This window comes from Canis lupus, chromosome 9 (genome assembly GCF_011100685.1).
Source record: "Canis lupus familiaris isolate Mischka breed German Shepherd chromosome 9, alternate assembly UU_Cfam_GSD_1.0, whole genome shotgun sequence".
In the NCBI taxonomy this organism is placed as follows: Eukaryota; Metazoa; Chordata; class Mammalia; order Carnivora; family Canidae; genus Canis; species Canis lupus.
In genome coordinates this window covers 33775184-33794578 of record NC_049230.1, presented here as the reverse complement: position 1 = coordinate 33794578, position 19395 = coordinate 33775184, and the positions used below count along the sequence as shown (strand labels likewise).

Genomic DNA, 19395 nt, shown 5'->3' with positions numbered 1-19395 from the left:
TACACTTGGGCCACTATTGGCATGCTGGATTAGACTTATAGCTGGGCCTGTCACATTTAGCGCCAGCCTCACCCAGTATAAGGGTCTAATCACATCTTGTGACCACTTCTCTACCTTTCCCACCATGCTGTTCACTATGCCTAGCAATAGCTATCTCAAAATGAAAAAGTATTTAAGCTCTTTTAAATGTGATGCTCCAGGGGTGCCTGGATGGCTCAGTCAGTTAAACATCTGCCTTTGTCCCAGGTCATGATCCCAGGGTCCTGGGATTAAGTCCCACATTGGGCTCCCTGCTCAGCAGGGAGTCAGCTTCTCCCTCCTGCTCTGCCCTGTCCCGCTCCTGTGTGCACGTGCACACTCTCTTTCATAAATAAAATCTTTTAAAAAAAATGATGTTCTGGCGGCACCTGGCTGACTCGGTAGAGTATGTGACTCTTGATCTTGGGATCTTGGAGTTGGAGCCCCACATTGGGCATAGAGATTACTTTAAATAAATAGAAAAAATGTGATGCTCCAATCAGAAAACCAGTATTGAGATGTTATCTGATCATGAATATCAACTCTCCTATTGAAAATACTATATATTTATATTAAGTGAATTAAAGTTACTTTGACTATATAAAATTGACAAATCTTTTTTTTTTTTTTTTTTTTTTTTAAGTAAACTATTCCCAGCATGGGGCTCAAATTAATGACCCTGACATCAGGAATTCTATGCTTTTCCAACTAAGCCAGCTAGGCACCCCAAAATTAGCAAACTTTTAAAACATGACTTTCTAAACATCTTTACCATATTGGTCACTTTATCTTCTACTGACTGACAGAAAAAATATGCTGACCCTGTAATATGAGCTGCTCTGAATAATAACAAAATAAAAGTCAAAAAGAAAAAATAAAAGAGTCATATCAAAGTGATCAAAATAATCCATAGCAACGGTATAATAAATTTTAGTAAGTGAAATTAAAAATGACTGATTTAATGGGTTACCTGCCCAAGTTATTTGTTCAAATGCCAAGAAGCAACTTCTGTTACCATAAGAGTGTTTCACATTTTTTTGTTTTCCTTACTCGAGAGAAAAATCTCAGGTGTGCTTACTCCTGTTATCAATTTATCACCTCATTAAATTCTTCACCCCCCAAAATCTATAAAGCATTTCTGGAATTACAATTGCAAAAAAGCAATGAAGAACACTTATTTTGTTCTTGTAAAACTTTATTTCAATTGAAACAAAAAAGCAAATGTTATTTATGTCGTCAAGGGACAGGTGGGAGTATGATCATCCTTCATAGTTGCTAGCTGGCAAATTCCAAGTGAGAGATGTAATCTAGGTAAGAGAGCCTTGTTCCAGAGTAGATTGACTTCCCAAAGAGATAATGAAAATTAGTGAAAAAGATTAGAAACAGATTTACAGGGAGTCACATCAGAAAAGCTGAGAAAGTGATACCTAATGCTTTGAGCAATTCTGCTTCCACTTAATATTCAGAAGAATTAATCCTTACAGGTCAGGAACAGGCGGTTTATAGTGTGAGTATTAGAAACAATGATATGTACTTTCGTCAGTTTCATATGATTACTAGGATTCAAGACGTTATTTAAAATCTAGTTATAGGCCCAGTTATTCATTGCCAAAAGTGGAAAATTTACATGTCTTTAGAGGAAACAAATATATGACTATTTGGATCTTGTCTTAATTCACATTTAATAGTTCCAATTTTAATGTTTATGAAAAAGAAAGGACATGGTAACACTGTTACACCTGAAGAAGATTCCAAATAGAATGTCCCCATTAACAACAGCAACCAAGAAATCTAAATGTCTACAGTTTTAATTTCTGATCAAGTAATAAAGTTTCAGTTTTTTTGAGTCTTCCCTTCTGTTAACAAGGTACAGCTTGTCAGATAACTATATCACTGATTTCTAAGATCTCCTCTCACTGTATTTTATTTCCTTTTAAACTAACATGTACTGAAATAACAAGGCAACTCAGAATAGCTGTAGTGGCCTTCAACAATTTTGCTTTACTAATTAGTTGATCTTATTCTAGTGAAGGCAAATGTCAAATTTATCCAAGAGTCTTTGATTTTACAATTACTTAGAATACTGCATCATATACAGAACTCTTGATCAATAATCTACTTCTCATAACCAGTTATCTTTCTAAACAAACTATTTAGAAATGTAAAATATGCAATATTGTTTAAAATAAATATACAATATATAGTCTCTACATTCTCAGACAAGCTTAAAAATGAGGTAATAAAAACTTAAATGATTAAACCTTTACCATTCTGGAAATGGCTTAGGAAAATGATGGCAAACTTGTTGTGGTTTTTTTTTTTCCTTAGGTCTTTTCATGTTTTCTTTGAGTGCTTCTGAGTATCTCCTTTTCTATGCTGAAAAATTATGTAAAAAATCCTTAAGCTTTGTTGGATAGTCTGTCATCACCCCAGTTGCTCCCAAATCAAAAGCTCGTTTGTATTCTTGTTCTTCATTCAATACCCAAATATACACCTGAAAATTAGAAGCATTAGAAATATAAGAAGAAATGTTAAAATAGAAAATAATTTTTTAAAATACTTTATTTATTTATTCATAGAGACACACAGAGAGAGAGGGAGGCAGAGACACAGGCAGAGGGAGAAACAGGCATCATGCAGAGAGCCTGATGTGGGACTTGATCCAGGGTCTCCAGGATCACGCCCTGGGCTGCAGATGGCGCTAAACCGCTGTGCCACCCGGGCTGGCGAAAATAATTTTTATAATAGCGTTTATATACTACAATCTCAGCATACCTAGAAACAGCCTTTTAAACCTGTAATGTTAAGAAATCACTGAACCCTTTAAAGAGATTTTAGTTTATTCATTAAATATACACTGTCCCACTCTCTGGCTTTAGGTACTCTCACCTACACAAGTGGACTCCAGTTACTAAAATGCCAATGCTTTCTTGTTAAATGTAAGGCAAAACTTAATATCTTCATTTGTGAACCAGTAAAGCAGCAGCATCAGAACTGGGACCAAATTAAGTTCCTGCCCTTTATACTAGTGTTAAACTGGTGAGCTATACTGTTCCCAAAATGCATCATTCCAGAAACTTACCTGAATGCCTCTGGCAGTGAGGTGGTCAAACAAGGCTTTTCTCATTAGTAAGCTAGAAAAAGAGAAGAACAAATTTAGATACTTCTTGGCTCTAACGAGGGACTAAAGTTAGTCCTTAGTCCTAATTTAGCCCATTTAGAGTTTATTATTCCTAGTTGAATTTAATCCTAATGCCTTAGCAATAAAACAATGACTTCAAGGAATGACTGCTATGGATGCATTCATGTTCTGAGTGCTGGGTTCTCCTTTCACTGCTGGCTGCTTGCTGGAAGACCAGCACCTCTTTTCTATTCCTTCTGTAACGAGGTCCTCAAGAGACCCATTCTTACTGAAGCCACTTGATGGATGACAAGAGGCTTCCTCACTTTCCCTGTTGACACTCTGACAAGTGAGAGAGAGCTGAGAAGCCTGTCTCTAACTTTCCAAGTTAAAATAAGGTAGTGGACTTGGGTCAAGTTCTATAATATCATAGTTCATTTACCTAATGTGTTAGTCTTTCATGTGCTGTCTTAGAAACCTAATGTCCTTTAACTACACTATAAATAGGAAAACTGCATTTTTAAAAGTTCTAAATAATTGACCTAAAAGTGAACTCTTAGAATACAAATCATTTGAGCACAATGGGAATGAACTGTACTGGAAAGTTATACATATTATTTCTATTTTGTTTATGTCTATTAAAATGATTAATAGAAACTAAAAATCATATGCATGTAACACCAAAAAAAAGTATCCCTGGAAACTAGAAATTAAATCAGGAATAAAACAAAAAAGAATAAACCCTGTGGCACAGAGAAAAGATAAAACTAGTTTTCCAACTCTTTGAAAGAGGAGCTAAGTAACTTAAAAGGTTGTAATTAAGACTATCATGTAAGCATTCCGGGTTCCATTTTAAAGCAAAATATAGCACAGTAACATTGTAGTATTTACCTAAAATTAAACTCAAATTAAAGTATTTTCTTTAAAGTAGATGCCCATCCTAAAGGTGGGGCTTCCTGTCTGCTATTAAGTCTTGGTGCAGATTTTTTTTTTTTTTTTTTTTTTTGGTGCAGATTTTTCAGAGAAATGTGCTGCTAGTCAATACACACTTTTACATATGCTATATGCCATACACACTTCTTTCCATCATGAAAACAGCAAATAGGTAGAAGGGAATGGTTTTATATACCACCTCAGCTATTAACTAGCTAGATAACCCTAAGTCAATCATTTACCTTTAGGTAGGAGGGCACTCAGTTTTATCCTGAAGCTGGATGAGATTATCTCTCAAGATTCCTCTTCAGGTTTGTGACTAGTAATTAAAGTAGTTCTAAATGATTCATATACAACTACCAACATAGTAGGTGCTCAACATGTCCTTGTTACAAATCACATATAGGAAGCTTGCTCTAAATTATAAACATAGTACTTAATAGATACAGGTAAAATAATAACTCATATATTAAAAAAAAACTAAAATTCTTACGTATCAGAAAGCCAGATGAGAAACTTTTGGCTTCTGGACATAGTGTGTGGTTCTTTTAGCCTGAGGCAAAATAAAATTTGAATCATAAATTAGAAACACAGGAAATTATCAGTGTGATAAAATAAAATGAACCTCAAACCAAAAACAGTTTCTTTGCACTTAGTATGTGCTCAAAATATTTGTAAAAAAACACAAAAGCAAATTAAAATAAAGCCCATTTGGGTTCTCTGTTTCTATTGATTTTGAGCTAACCTTTTGCTACCACTACTGAAAGGTAAAAAAAAAAAATAATGAAAGTTATCTTTCCAGACCCTGGGTGACTGGGGCTCATGTCTCTTTTTCTGGGGGGAAGCCTCTTTCTCTTGCTTTGTCTGCTATAACTTAGTATATAGTAGACTTAGTATATGTGCTGCTGAAGTGAACACTGGTATACAGTACATTTAAACACAACCAAATTTTACTACAAATTAAAAGATATATGGGGTAAAAATGTGACTTAAAAAACCCTTAAAAAAAAAAAGCTAAAAGCATGTGTTTTTTCTTCCCCTTTCAATATTTCAAGATGTGGACCCTATTCTTTCTTCTTCTTTTTTTTTTTTTTTTAGTTTTTATTTAAATTCCAGTTAGTTAATATACAGTGTAATATTAGTTTCAGGTGTACAATATAGTGATTCAACACTTCCATACATTACCCAGTGCTCATCAAGCAAGTGTACTCCTTAATCCCCATCTCCTCTCTCTCCCATCCCCCCTACCTTCTTCCTCCCTGGTAATCAACAGTTTGCTCTCTATAGTTGAGTGTGTTTCTTGGTTTGCCTCTCCTTTTTGTCCTTTGCTCATTTGTTTTCTTTCTGGAATTCCACATATGAGTGAAATCATGCAGTATGTCTTTCTTTGGCTTATTTTGCTTAGCATAGTACTCTCTAGCTCCATCCATGTCATTGCAAATGGCAAAACATCACGTTTTTATGTGAAAAAAAGATTATTCATGTTGGGGGTATTGAGTTTTATAGGTTCTTTATATTTTTTGGATATTAATCCTTTAACAGATATGTATGTCATTTGCAACTATCATCTCCCATTTTACAGGTTGCCTTTTAGTTTTGCTGATTGTTTCCTTTACTGTGAGGAAGTTTTGTTGTTGTTGTTGTGTGTTTTTTTTTTAAGATTTTATTTATTTATTCCTGAGAGATACAGAGAGAGACAGTGGCAGACTCCATGCAGGGAGCCTGACATGGGACTGGATCCCGGGTCTCCAGGATCAGGCCCTGGGGTGAAGGCAGCGCTAAACCGCTGAGCCACCCAGGCTGCCCTGTGAGGAAGTTTTTATTTTGATGTAGTCCCAATAGTTTATTTTGTATTTTGTTCCCCTTGCCTCAGAAGACATATCTAGAAAGAAGTTGCTGAGGCTGATGTCAAAGAAGTTATTGCTTGTGTTCTCTTTAAGCATTTTTATGGTTTCAGGTCTCACATTTAGGTCCTTAATCCATTTTTTAAAAAAATATTTTATTTATTTATTCATGAGACACAGAGAGAGAGAGAGAGAGAGAGGCAGAGACACAGGCAGAGGGAGAAGCAGGCTCCATGCGGGAAGCCCGCCATGGGACTCAATCCCTGGTCCCCAGGATCACGCCCTGGACTGAAGGTGGCGCTAAACCACTGAGCCACCAGGGCTGCCCCTTAATCCATTTTGAATCTATTTCTGTGTATGGTGTTAGAAAGTGGTCCAATTTCATTCTTTTGCATGTTGCTGTCCAATTCTTCCAACACCATTTGTTGAAGAGACATTCTTTTTCCCATTGGATATTCTTTCCTACTTTGTCAAAGATTAGTTGACTATATAGCTGTTGGTTCACTTCTGGATTTTCTATTCTGTGCCATTAATCTCTGTGTCTATTTTTGTGCCAGTACCACGCTGTTTTGATGACTACAGATTTATAATATAACTTGAACTTGAAGTCCAGAATTGTGATGCCTCCAGCTGTGGGTTTTTCTTTCTTTCTTTTTTTTTTTTTTTTTCAAGATTGCTTTGGCTATTTGGGGTCTTTGTGGTTCCACACAAAATTTAAGATTGTTTGTTCTAGCTCTGTGAAAAATGCTATCAGTGGGCAGCCTGGGTGGCTCAGCAGTTTAGCGCCGCCTTCAGCCCAGGGCATGATCCTGGAGACCTGGGATCAAGTCCCACTTCAGGCTCCCTGCATGGAGCCTGCTTCTCCCTCTGCCTGTGTCTCTGCCCCTTCCCCCCCTCCCCGCTCTCTGTCTCTCATGAATAAATAGTTTCTTCATAGGCAAGAAGTAATTTCTGTTTTGTCTAAGAAATAGCTACAAAGACTATCCATAAATATAATTGGGAATAGTTAAAATAAACATGTTCATCACAAAGAAACTCAAATTGGAAAACAAGCATGAAACATAAATGCTGAATACTAGGGTACCGACCAAATTGTTTTTCTTACCAATATTTCCTAATTACTTCTAATGTTCAGCTTGATCTTTTAAAGTTCTGTTTTGGGGGATCCCTGGGTGGCGCAGCGGTTCAGCACCTGCCTTTGGCCCAGGGCGCGATCCTGGAGACCTGGGATCGAATCCCACGTCGGGCTCCCTGCATGGAGCCTGCTTCTCCCTCTGCCTGTGTCTCTGCCTCTTTCTCTCTGTGTGACTAGCATGAATAAATAAAATCTTTAAAAAAAAATAAAGTTCTGTTTTGGGATGAAAAAAGTTTCTATGTAGGTGAGATCCCATTTAATTTTTTTAACATAATCTCTACAATCTCTACACCCAATGTAGGGCTCGAAATCGCAACCCTGAGATCAAGAATTGCATGCTCTACCAACTGAGCTAGCCAGGTGCCCCTAGGTGAAATCACATTTAAATGATCTCCCTTGGGCAGCCCAAGTGGCTGAGCGGTTTAGCGCCGCCTTCAGCCCAGGGTGTGATCCTGGAGATCTGGGATAGAGTCCCACATCGGGATCCCTGCATGGAGCCTGCTTCTCCCTCTGCCTGTGTCTCTTCCTCTCTCTCTCTGTCTCTGTCTCTGTCTCTCTCTCTCTCATTAATAAATAAAATCTTTTAAATAAAGGAAAATAATAAATGATCTCCCTTGGAGTTCCAAATTCCTTTGTCATGACCGATTATTAGAAGTTCACAGCTAGAAATCACATTCTAAGAGTGCAGGATTGTGAGATGAAACTTTTTCTAATAATGATGATAAAGATAATTGAACAATAAAAGCTCTCATTTATTAACTGCCTATTATCTGCCAGGCAGTGGTAAGTGTTTTATATTTTTATGTTTGTAGTAAAGTAGTGTGTGAAAAGCAAGGCTTTGTACTCCGGAGAGAAGTTACATCAATATAGAAGTATCTTATTTAAATAAACTAACAATATCCCTTTCTTTTTCCTATTCTCCCAAAGCTTTTTTCTGGTTGTTGTTATGGTGGTAGTAGTTGTTTTTCTTCCTCAATGTATTACTACTTTTGGTGAATTTGGAGGTGGTTTTTTGTTGTTGTTGTTGTTTTGTTTTGTTTTGTTTTGTTTTAAGTAATCTCTATACCCAACATGGGGCTCAAACTCAAAATAGCCCCCCTACCCAGATCAAGTCATATGCTTTTCTGACTGAGCCAGCCAGGTGCTCCATGAATTTGGAGTTTAATGGAATTTCAGCTGCATATTGTGATTGAAGTATAAATAAGTTAAGGAAGTTGGAAAGCAATTGCTATTACATGTTAGAATAAAAGAATTATTAAGCTTCAACAGTAAGCTCAATTCTTTGTACCTGACTTCTGAGTACACGGGCACAGAAAGTCACTGTTACCTGAAATGGGTCAAGATGAAATATTTATAATCCTATATTATTCATTTTAGAAAAATATGTCTTAATTATATCAAAAAGCATTATTAATATAGGTAGTTAATCCAACATGTAAATAACTTCAACAGTCTATTTTTTTTTAAGATTTTTTTTTAAGTAATCTCTATACCCAATGTGGGGCTCAAACTTACAACCCTGAGATCAAGAGTCACATGCTCTACCAACCAAGCCAGCCAGCCGCCTCTATAGCAATCTATTCTTTATTATTGGTATTGATATTAAGGAGCCTTGATCTTGGTCCCCCTATAATGATAACTGATGAAAACAGAGCAACCACTTACTTCAATATGATAGAAGGCATTGGGATTTCAAAAAACTGTTCTCGAATAGGCACAAAGGGCAAGAGGCCAGTGAAGAAAAGGCCAAGAATGAGCAGAACACGTTGCAGACTGAAGAGTATAGGAATATCTGAATTCTAAAAGACACAAGCAATATTATATTACTTTACAACTGGTCAAATAATGAGGATTATTTCACATCCTCAAAATTTCCAAGACTGTATGTGGACATTTGTTAAAAGTACTGAATTATCAATATCTATCCCCAAACACACCACACTTAAAAATGGCTAGTCCTTGCCAAATGGGTCAGGTTCCATCATGGAGCCCTAAGCTGTTAATTGATGATATTTAACTTTCTCTATTTCTTACTCTCTGCTTTTACAATATCATTTCTGTCTGTTGGTAATAGTGTTTATCACTAGAGATTAAAAATACTAAACCTGATGGAACAAGATAAAAAAATAAAGATATGAAATATTCAGTAACCTTATACCCACTTAAAAATATATAACTAAAGATCAATATATATTCATATATATCCATATATAGATATATGTGTTCCTATCTATATATAGTTACACAGAATGTAATATTGATACAACTATAGATGAAATATAAACACTGTTGCAAATATGTCACCTGTCAGATATGTTATGCATCAAATATAAATAGGATTTCATAAGCTAGTCGAAGGATCTAGCCACCATTTTGGGTTTCTATTGGAAAATGTGTTCAAGATCCCAAAACCCTTAAAATGCAAGCTTCATATATATATATATATATATATATATATATATGAACTCTTTTCATTTTGTAAAACTGAAATTCTATGCTCAGTAAACAGCCCCTCATATCCCCATCTCCCTAGTTCCTCCTATATTTGTCTTTAAAATAAACAGAAATTACAGTAAATTTGATTTTTTCCATACAAAATATTAAAAATATATAATATAATTAAAGAATTATATTATATATTTAAAATAATATATTAAAAATTATAATATATTTAAAAATTAATGGGATCCCTGGGTGCTCAGCAGTTCAGCACCTGTCTTTGGCCCAGGGTGTGATCCTGGAGTCCCAGGATCGAGTCCTACATCGGGTTCCCTGCATGGACCCTGCTTCTCCCTCTGCCTATGTCTCTGCCTCTCTTTCTCTCTCTGTGTCTCTCATGAATAAATAAATAAAATCTTTAAAAAATAATAAAATAAAGATAAAAATTTCATGCCAAAAAGTAATTTATTTTAAATAGCATGTCTAAATTACCCACTTCTTTATCTAAAAAAAATTGAGTAAATAAGTTTGAGGATTTCTCTTGACCCTATGTTCACATGCCACTTTGTAATATTTTAGGCTTATTCATATACAAGTGTTTCAGCTATAACACAGTGTACAAGCCCCTGAAAAATTTAATTTCTGCAAATTCATACACTAAGAATAATAGAGCTTATGGGAAAAATAGGCTTGGGACTGAACCTCAAAACTCACACAACTTTAGACCCAGAGAACTAAAAACAATAACTGGTTCTTCTGGAAAACCATGCAAGGCTGCCCCTGGTGGGAGGGCAAAGTTTGGTATATTGGCACACCACTGACCTACAGACTGGCTGGTGCCACTCTGTATCTTCTAAATTAGAACATCTGGAAATCTTGCCATCTGCAACATGGTTGGACTGAGAGGGTGTTATGCTAAGGAAATTAGTCAGACAGAGAAAGACAAAGACCATATGATTTCTCTTATATGTGGAATTTAAAAACAAAATGAATAAACAAAAAGCAGAAACAGACCCATAAATACAAAGAATGATGGTTACCAGAGAGGAGGGGAGGGAGAGACACAGGCTTCCAGTTATGGAATGAATAGGTCATGGGGATAAAAGGCACAGCATAGGGAATATAGTCAATAGTATTGTAATGCTGTTGTATGGTTGACAGACGGTAGCTACACTTGTGCTGAGCATAGCACAATGTACAGATTTGTGGAGTCACTAATATAACATTGTGTTCAAGGAATCCCTGGGTGGCGCAGCGGTTTAGCGCCTGCCTTTGGCCCAGGGAGCGATCCTGGAGACCCAGGATCGAATCCCATATCGGGCTCCTGGTGCATGGAGCCTGCTTCTCTCTCTGCCTATGTCTCCGCCTCTCTCTCTCTCTCTGTGTGACTATCATAAATAAATAAAAATTTTAAAAAAAAACATTGTGTTCAATTATACTTGAGTAAAATAAATAGAATTTATGGAATGGGATCCAGGCATTAGTGTTTTTTTGAGACTTTTCAGGTAATTTCAACATACAGCCAAGTTTAAGAACCACTGCAGTAAGAATGAATTAAAAGTCATTCAGTGGGAATAAGTGCCATGTTTGCCCCTCTACACTGTGTGCCCCATTTTTCTTTTATATTCTTAGTTTCTAGCATTTGAGAATTAAAGGGCTAATGTAGAATTCTCATAAATCATATTTGAAGAATAAAAGATACTTGACTTAATTATATGACATGTTCATTATATGACCAACAATTATTTTTTTAAAAGATTTTATTTATTTATTCATAGACACAGAGAGAGAGAGGCAGAGACACAGGCAGAGGGAGAGGGAGAAGCAGGCTCCAGGTCTCCAGGATCACACCCCAGGCTGCAGGCGGTGCCAAACCGCTCCACCACCGGGGTTGCCCTATGACCAACAATTATTATTGAGACATTTTTACTATGATGTTTGAAAATGACTGCTGGAAGTTTTGGACCTTTTAAGTTCTAAAATAACAGAAAGCCAGAGGCTTCTAGAAAAATATGTGAATCAAGGGAAAAGTTCTGCAATTCTGGGTCAAAAGTGGACCTTTTATTTTGAAACAATTAGATTCACAAAAAGTTGTAAAAACAGAGTCCCATGTACCCTTAATTTAGCTTCCCCAAATAGTAATATTTTATGTAACTCTAGAACAATATAAAAACCAAGACTTGATACTGGTATATTCCTTCCTTTTCCGGCCTCCTTCCGGAAGGAAGACGAAGTACGAAGGAAGGAAGAAACCTCCCACCCTCACACACTCCCTCTTCCCTCCACCTCCTCCCTCCCTCCTTCCCTCCCTCCCTCCCTCCCTCCCTTCCTCCTTCCCTCCCTCCCTCCCTCCCTCCCTCCCTCCTGGGCCGGTATATCACTGTTATCACCTTATTCAGTTGTCATCACTTTTAAAATCTGTATTCATTTGTGCATGTGTTTGGTTTAGTGCAGTTTTAACAATGTATCAGTTCATGTAACCTCCACCACCATCAAGCTACAGGACAGTTCCAGCACACATAACTCTTTCCTGTTAAATCTTTGTATTTTCCTGCACTCTACCCCACCCCCCTCTCTGTCCCCTGGCAGCCACTTACCTACTCTTCATGTCTATAGAAGAATAGAATTTGAGAACATTACATAAATGGAATCATACAGTATGTAATCTATTTGTTTTGTTTTATTTTTGGTTCCTTTAAGTTTCTTTTAAATTCAGTTAATTAACATACAGTATTATATTAGTTTCAGGGATACAATATAGTGATTCCAGGATGTAACCTTTTGCGGTTAATTTTTTTCACTAAGCAAAATGTCTTTGAGGATGAGGACAGTATCAGTAGTTCATTTCCTTTCATGGCTGAATAGTATTATATCATGTGGATGTATCAGTTTATTCAGTCATCTACCCACTGAAGGGCATTTTGGTTGGTTTCCAGTATTTTGCTATTATAAATAAAGCTGCTATAAATATTAATACACAGGTTTTTATGAGCATAAGTTCGTTTCATTTTATGAACATAATTCATTTTTCTAAGATAAATGCCCAAGAGCAAGATTGCTGGTTAATATGGTAAGTGTATGTTTAGCTTGATAAGAAACTAACCAACTAATGAAGAGAGTGGCTGTACTACTTTACATTCCCACCTGCTATATAGGAGAGATCTAGCTTCTCCAGTATTTACTGTTATCACTATTTTTTATTTTAGTTTAAAAAATATTTTATTTATTCATGAGAGACACACAGAGAGAGACAGAGACATAGGCAGAGGGAGAAGCAGGTTCTCTACAGGGAGCCTGATGAGGGACTCAATCCTAGGACCCTGGAGCCAAAGCAGATGCTCAACCACTGAGCCACCTAGGCGCCAGCTATTTTTTTTTTTTTAACTTTTAAAAGTATTTGAATGATGTAAAAAAACAAAAACAAAAACAAAAACCCAAAACCGCTAGCAGGTTGTGAGGCATCCTATTACAGTCACTTTTAATGACATGTGAAAATACCATTAGACAACTATGATTAGTTTTAGAAAAGTCAGCCCTAAATTCTTAGCAATCTGAAGCCATTCATCCCAATGATTACTGTTTTCTCCTTTGGTACACAAGCTACCTTGGAATCTCAAAGAGCCTGTGGCATATAAATAAAACTTACTTGCTTTTTTTTTTTTTTAAGATTTTATTTATTTATTCATGACAGAGAGAGAGGCAGAGACACAGGCAGAGGGAAAAGCAGGCTCCATGCAGGGAGCCCGATGCGAGACCTGATCCCAGGACTCCAGGATCACGCCCTGGGCCAAAGGCAGGCGCCAAACCGCTAAGCCACCCAGGGATGCCCAAAACTTACTTGCTTTAAGGTACTTTGATGTACTAGTTAATGTACAACTCTACTTTTAATTATAATGGTGCCAATTCTAGATCTATGTTTTTGCCTTCTTTGATAGGAAAGGTAGACCTTCCCAAAAGAAATCTTGTATTTTGAATTGCTACTTGTGTTGCAGTATTTATTCTGCACTATCACTTGTATTCTGAAAGCGTCTTCAATGCTTAAGGTTTTTTAACATTTTAAATTTCATATTCTCCTAGCTATATCTGCTATAGTATATAAGTATAGATGCTATATTTAGAATACCTATAGTATATAGCAAAACTTGCTTATAGAGGTATAGCATAGCATGTCAAAATATATCAAATTAACTTTTTATAGATATATTTTCTTCAAACAGAAAAATTTCAGATGGCCATACTTTTATATACCACCTGATAATTAGGATCCCGGATTAATTTGATTAGTTCTTCCTGGGAGGTAGGGAACCAAGAAGCTTCAACTAAAGAAGTGAAGGACTGAATACTTTCCTCAATTCAAAATTACACAAATAATTTCAATAACCTAACAAAAAGAACAGATATAAAAAGACAAGAATCATATTTTGTTTCATAATGTACATAATAAAATGTTGGCAAACAACTAACATTAGCATGTAAAAATAAGAATTCTATGAGCCAGCCCAAGTATATTATTTCTATTAAATCCATTACCTCTATCAGTAAACCTCTGGTTAGGTGCTTCTACCATCTGTCTTTGTATCAAGGCTTTGAAATAAGAATTTTTAAAAGTTATTACTGTGATAACATTTATAGATACACAACAGCAAGAAAGATCATTCTGTGTCATTTCTGAAGCTTACCTCTCTGTAGCACTTTTCTACAATTTCATAACTGGCATTACCCCAAACCGTTATGTGTTCTCGTCTGTACTGCTTCACCAACTCTGAAACCTACGTGTGAAAATGCAAAAGTTTATGTATGTGCACATTTGTAAATCCACTTACATTACTTCAGTTTAAAAATGGATTACCACTGACTTTCTGCCAGTAAATAGTATAAACTTTGGGAAGAACCAATATGTGAATTCAGATTAGTTATAAAACATAAGCAATTACTTATATTTTGCCATTCTATGATTTATCTAATAGAATATGACTGCCCAGTCACTTGATGTAAGCTAACTACAAATGAAACAAGTGAATTTGAAGAGGCTAATTGTATCGATGCCATAACAATTGGTTCACAGGAGCTCACTTTCTATCCACGATTGAGACAAGACAACTTACTCTGAAAATAGGCTTTTCTGTAAGTAGAGTGATCTCTTCTACCAGGGCATTATTTAAGACAATACTGATCCTTAGAGTATCACATTTCCTTGAACATTATCAATCTATGAAGTCACCTACTCTGGCCTTATTTAGTTTGTGAAATCTGACACAGCACACCCAGAAGAGGCACTGCCTGCCTACCTTCTTTATCAGCACGTTGTTGTTGACCTTGATATCGATGTTAATAGGAGTGTTAGGAAAGGCCTCGAAAACTTCCTTCAGTAATGGAATTCGGTTATCTTTTCCTTCACACTGGCATGCTGAGGAAGCAAGATTTTTGAAGGTATTTTTAAAAGATAACTTTTACTTTTTTGATGATCAGGGAGAAAAAAATTGATAAAGTTATTGTTTTCACAATAGTATGTATTCATATAGGACATTAGCAAAATTAAGAAAAGTATAAAGAAAAGGAAATTCATCTAAAATCCAACAACTTAGATTTAACCATTGTGACCATTTAGTATACTTGCTCTACTCTTTTCCTAGGCATAATTTAGTAGTTAGAATATAGTGTACCTACAGACCTTAACCTGATCTTTTTACATAAGTAAAAAATAAATGTTGCATGTTAAAACACTTAGAATTTAGAATTATGGGGATGCCTGGGTGGCTCAGTGGTTGAGCGTCTGCCTTTGGTGCAGGGCATGATCCCAGAGTCCTGGGATTGAGTCCCACTTCGAGCTTCCTGCATGGAGCCTGCTTCTCCCTCTGCCTAGGTCTCTGCCTCCCTCTCTCTCTCTCTCTCTCTCTCTCTCTCTCTCTGTGTGTGTGTGTCTCTCATGAATAAACAAATAAAATCTTTAAAAAAAACTTATTATATAATTATTATTTTAAATGGTTTTAAAATGCTCCATTGAGTAGCTATGCAACAACTTCATTATTTTAATTTAACCATTCCCCCGAAAGGTAACAGAGTTTGCCATTCCACAGTATGCCACTTTGGCATAAGGATTATTTTGAACTGAAGGCAACTGAGATGAGGCAGATATAAGAAAAGTGTTCTGTCCTTTTCCATCTGCCTAGAAACAAGACTTAAATTCATACGAAACGTATCACTGACAATTTAGATCTACAGATAGTACCACAGAACTCTGCACAACAAAGTACTGACTAGCCTTTATTTTCCATTATTCACCCATCTACTTAAGTTCCCACAATTTGCCACCCTAGAAACTCAAAATCCTTTTTTTTGCCCCACCCCCTCAAAATCCTTTTTATTTGTCTTGTTACTTCTCTGAAAATGTATTGGATTTTCTTTGTTTGTTAAGATGCTAGATAAACTCAAGTTCTCACCAGCCTTTGAGTTACTCATCCTTGAGTTTCTCCAATGACACATATAAATTAATAAACTTCTGTTTGTTTTTCTCTTGGTAGTCTCTCTTTTGTTACAGATCCTTCCTGAGAACCAGGAGGTAGAAGGAAAAAAACAATAACCCTATACTCTACTAGTTGATACTGGTTGTTTGGAAAGTTTTGCTATGATATCACCATTGAAATTTTTGGAGATTGAGAATATATATGTTCAGGCAAGGGAAATACATGCTAATTCAGGAGTGTGTTAAAGAATTGTATCAATACAGCTACTCAAAGAAAACTTTTTTTATTCTTTTCCTAGGCAAAATTTAGTAGAAATTAGAGTCATAAAAAAATTAGATGAGGACTTTTCATCATTTTTTACCTTTCCTGAGGGTTAATTTTTTATTTTTCCTAATCTCTTTTGCCTTGAATCATTTACATAGTATGCTGTACACACTGCATAAGTATCATAAAATTCTCTCTCCCATCTGAAACTTCAATCCCACTACTATGTGAATAAAAAATAGTAAAAGATCCCTTATTTCATCTTTATTATACAAAGTGTATCAACACAGTAAATTAAAGCCATGTTAAAAAATATTTATAATACAGACTTATATGTAAAGACAGCATATAAATGAGAAAAGAAAAAAAAAGGAAAAAAGTATTACTGTTTTGTCTGTTCTGTGTTCCATTCCTATTGCCTTTTTACTGCTTCTTGTAACTCGGATGGAGCTCTGGATCATTTTGACTGACTCTCAATCATTTGGCTCTGTCTCCTTGGCCACAGCACATGGACCATAACACTGTGAACATGAGGAGAGGTCTCCTGAAATCTTCAGCTGAATGGATGGTGTACTTTGATGTTGTCAGATGTTGTTTATGTGTAGAAGGTGTGTCTGAGAACAGAGCTAACATAAATGAAACTGGACCAAGAAAAAGAGATAGAGACTAATTACGGTGTAAGCAACTGAAATTAGTCATGTCTGAAGACCTAGAATCTCTAGACTTTTTTGTTAGAAGAACCAAATTCTTTTTTTTTTTTTAAGAACCAAAGTATCTAAAAAAAATTTTTTTAACTATCTTGAGATGGATTTCTAGCACTTATAACTGAGTTTAGACTTATTGTAGACTACTGAATTGAACAGTAAAAATTATGTAAATATCTAAAAATTTAACTTGTTTTTACCCATCCAGCACTCTTTCTTCCCTTGGAAGACTGCATCTCCCTTATTTTACATTGTTCTGACTGGGTTCTCAAAAACAGGACCCATTTCCCCTTTATTCTCATGGGGAGGTATATGCCCTAGGTCTGGCCCATTATAATAGCCCATCTCTTTGTCCACAGGGAATAGCTCAAGGATGGACACATGACCCATGCTGGGCCAATCAGTGTCTTTATCTAGAACTTTCCCTTGAAGCTTAAAGGGAAGATTGCTTTTTTTTTTTTTTTTTTTTTCTTTTTTTTTACCTTTGGGTCAATGTGCAGGCAGGATATGAATGAGTTGTCAGTGATCATGTTCCCTGCCATAAGGACAAAATCCATCTACACTGGAAGAGGGTAAGACCCAAAAGAAGCAGAACTATGGAATGAATAAAAAAGAGTCCCTTTTGTGCCCCTGGATCTAATAATGTTTAACCACAGATCCACCACTATTATAGACAGTTCATGATAAAATAAATCTGTTGTGGTTTTTTTTCCTCTTAAGCTAGTATAAACTAGTTTCTGTTACAATCTAAAAAGTCTGAACATGATATTCTAGTTCTGCACAGTTTAATATGGTAGCCACTAGCCACATAGAGCTATTAAAATTCAAATTAAATAAGACTAAAAATTCAGTCCCTGAGTTGGACGAGGCACATTTTCTAAGTGTTCAACAGTCACATGTGGTTATTGGCTATTGTAACTGACAGTGCAAATACAGAACATTTCTAGCACTACACTTCATTTAAACAGTGCTATTTTAGTTAAGTAAAAAAAATTGTTAGCTTGTTAAGTGTGGAAAAAATAATTTGGCAGTCAAAAGAATTGCTACAGACAAAGAATTACTCACACTCAGGTAAAATGTTTGCAAAAATCAACTTAGAAAAAAGTCAAACAGATAAAACTAACTTTGGAGCATTATACAATAAGGATAATACTGCATCTAATAGTGGGACAAACAAGGAAATTAAAGTTATACTAATAACTAAGAAAAAAAGCATGCTAAAGTAATGTGAAGATATTTACATTAGATGCCTCAGCCAGCATAGAATATAGAAAATCAGTTGAGGAAAGAAGTTTGTCCCCAGTATTGTTCTGGGCAGAAGTTAACCACCTGTGAAATACTACAAAAACGGAAATAGGAAAACAAGAGTGACAGGCAAGGAGTATGCCAGAGGATGTGTTAGGTAATAGAATGAGTGAAGTTACCTCTATAAATGTGCTAGAACTTGAAAACTGATCATTCTGATCAACTTTAGATTATCAGATTATGTATTTTCCATTTAAAGGCTACTTTTAAGTAAGCAGGATAGATAATAACCCTTTGGTTAATAAATTTTTATATTATTTCTTTATATTTATTTTTTAATGTAGCTTGTGGCACATCAAAGCACCTTAAAAAAAAACAATTATTTCAGTAAAATTATGAACCATAAAGCAAGAAGGGGCAGCCCCGGTGGCTCAGCGGTTTAGCGCAGCCTTCAGCCCAGGGTATGATCCTGGAGTCCTGGGACTGAGTCCCACATTGGGTTCCCAGCATGGAGCCTGCTTCTCCCTCTGCCTGTGTCTCTGCCTCTCTGTGTGTGTGTGTCTCTCATGAATAAATAAAAAGCAAGAGGGCTAAAATCTGTATTCCCCTGAAAGTTGGTAGTCTGTCTTTCTCTAGCATTTAAAGAAAAGTAAGCATGAGTTCTGAGCAGGGGAATTGGACACCCCCCCCCCCAAAAAAAAAGAAAGGAACAACTATGGGCCTAATCTGAGTCAAGTTTTTATAGTACTATATATTAGCCTATAAACTTCACATTTAAGGTAAACTTCACATTTGAGGCAGAGTCTCAAGTTAATTGTGATATAAACTGAACACAGTGGCACCTAGGTGGCTCAGTGGTTGACCGTCTGCCTTTGGCTCTGGTTGTAATCTCGCTGTCCTGGTATGGAGTCCTGCATCAGGCTCCCTATAGAAGTCTGCTTCTCCCTCTGCCTATGTCTCTGCCTTTCCCTCTGTGTCTCTCCTGAATAAATAAATAAAATCTTAAAAAACAAACAAACAAACAAAAAACACCTATGGGCAGCCCCTGTGGTGCAGCGGTTTAGCGCCGCCTGCAGCCCAGGGTGCGATCCTGGAGACCCCGGATCAAGTCCCACATAAGGTTCCCTGCATGGAGCCTGCTTCTTCCTCTGCCTGTGTCTCTGCCTCTCTCTCTCTGTCTCTCATGAATAAATAAATAAAATATTAAAAAAAAAACCTGAATGCAATA

General features: G+C 36.2%; 1 protein-coding gene across 3 annotated transcripts in view; it reads right to left on the bottom strand.

Moving 5' to 3' along the window:
- Positions 1-1195: 1195 nt before the first annotated feature.
- GDPD1 (glycerophosphodiester phosphodiesterase domain containing 1) overlaps positions 1196-19395 on the bottom strand; it is a 53767-nt gene continuing 35567 nt past the window's right edge. For 2 of the 3 annotated variants that reach the window (XM_038547948.1, XM_038547949.1), the window contains exons 5-10: positions 14779-14897; positions 14170-14259; positions 8717-8850; positions 4566-4625; positions 3101-3152; positions 1196-2512 (exon numbers count right to left, since the gene is read on the bottom strand). In XM_038547948.1, the coding sequence (XP_038403876.1) occupies positions 2390-2512; positions 3101-3152; positions 4566-4625; positions 8717-8850; positions 14170-14259; positions 14779-14897 (578 nt within the window). In that variant the 3' untranslated portion in view covers positions 1196-2389. The remainder of the gene's footprint in view (positions 2513-3100; positions 3153-4565; positions 4626-8716; positions 8851-14169; positions 14260-14778; positions 14898-19395) is intronic. The other variant, XR_005364606.1, reaches the window with a different exon arrangement.